Source organism: Formica exsecta, unplaced genomic scaffold, assembly GCF_003651465.1.
Source record: "Formica exsecta isolate Colony F162 unplaced genomic scaffold, ASM365146v1 C16382925, whole genome shotgun sequence".
In the NCBI taxonomy this organism is placed as follows: Eukaryota; Metazoa; Arthropoda; class Insecta; order Hymenoptera; family Formicidae; genus Formica; species Formica exsecta.
In genome coordinates, this window is record NW_021847646.1 from 1 (window position 1) to 1,078 (window position 1,078).

Consider the following 1,078-nt stretch of genomic DNA (forward strand, 5'->3'; position numbering starts at 1 on the left):
ATATATATATATTGATATTACATCAGCCAGTTGTTGTTCTGTAGCACCATGTTCCTTCATGTTAGTAGAGAGTATCTGTACTCTTAATTGTTTTTCTATCATACGTTTATTATTGGTTAGTTCATTCTCTCGCCTTTTTATAATGTTATATAATGCTTGACAACAATGCTCAATTTCCATTTGGACAGTTTTAGTCAGATCAATGTAAAAATGGAAAAGTCCTTTTGTTGGTGCTGTCAAAGTTCCAATCTTTTTTATCTCTTGCATCTGTATATAATTCTCTTGTGCCAAAATATATGTTATGCATTTAGCTTCTTTTGCTGGAATCATTGCTAATTGCTGAATTTGGTCTAGGTTAACATTTTTTTCAATGCGCACTAATCTAAAATCATAGAAAAATTGAGCAGTTATATAAAAATATATGATTATGTATTTGCTCTTCCTTGTAATGAAATAAAACTTTGGATTTATTAGATATTTATCCTTGCCTGAAAATTCTTGCAGCCTTGGAACCAAATCTTTCTGTTACGATACTTTCTATGGTTGTCCATACCAACTGTTCAAATGCATTTTTCATATTAATACTGTATTGCCCTCCACCAGAATCACCAACTCGTTTAATAAATTGGCTACTGTCTTCTTCTATAAGTCGCAGGTATTGGTCAAGATACTGTTCAAGCTCTGAATAATTCAATTTTTTCGTTTCTTCTTTTATTTCAGTAAATGGTATTGGATTTGATGTAGCTGCCCAAGGTGCAGTACGCAAATACATCAAATTGATTAACTGTCTCATTAATTCTCCAGCATTCATGTCAAATCTTTCCGTCATGGCTGATATAACAATTTTATCCCTAATATAAATTATATATAAGTTATATATTAACATTTTTAATAATAATCCAGGCTTAAATTAGCAGTCTTACCTAAAATCTTGTGTAAATCGGTCAAAATTGACCTTCCAATACAGTCCATTATCTCCAGGATTGGCATTTTGTCCTTGCAACATGTTAGAAATGGCTTTCAAATCAAGTTGTGGTAAGTTATAATTGGGTTTTTCAGTATTTTCTGTCATTGTATT

At 31.2% G+C, this 1,078-nt stretch overlaps 1 protein-coding gene across 1 annotated transcript; it reads right to left on the minus strand.

The window, feature by feature from the left end:
- Positions 1 to 6: 6 nt before the first annotated feature.
- LOC115239085 (DNA-directed RNA polymerase III subunit RPC3-like) lies at positions 7 to 1,072 on the minus strand (the record flags this gene model as incomplete). The annotated part of the gene is made up of 3 exons (XM_029813466.1): positions 924 to 1,072; positions 489 to 851; positions 7 to 382 (listed from the first exon to the last, which is right to left on the minus strand). Coding segments are annotated over exons 1-3 (888 nt in total), but the record flags the coding sequence as incomplete, so codon positions are not given.
- Between the last annotated feature and the right edge of the window lie 6 nt (positions 1,073 to 1,078).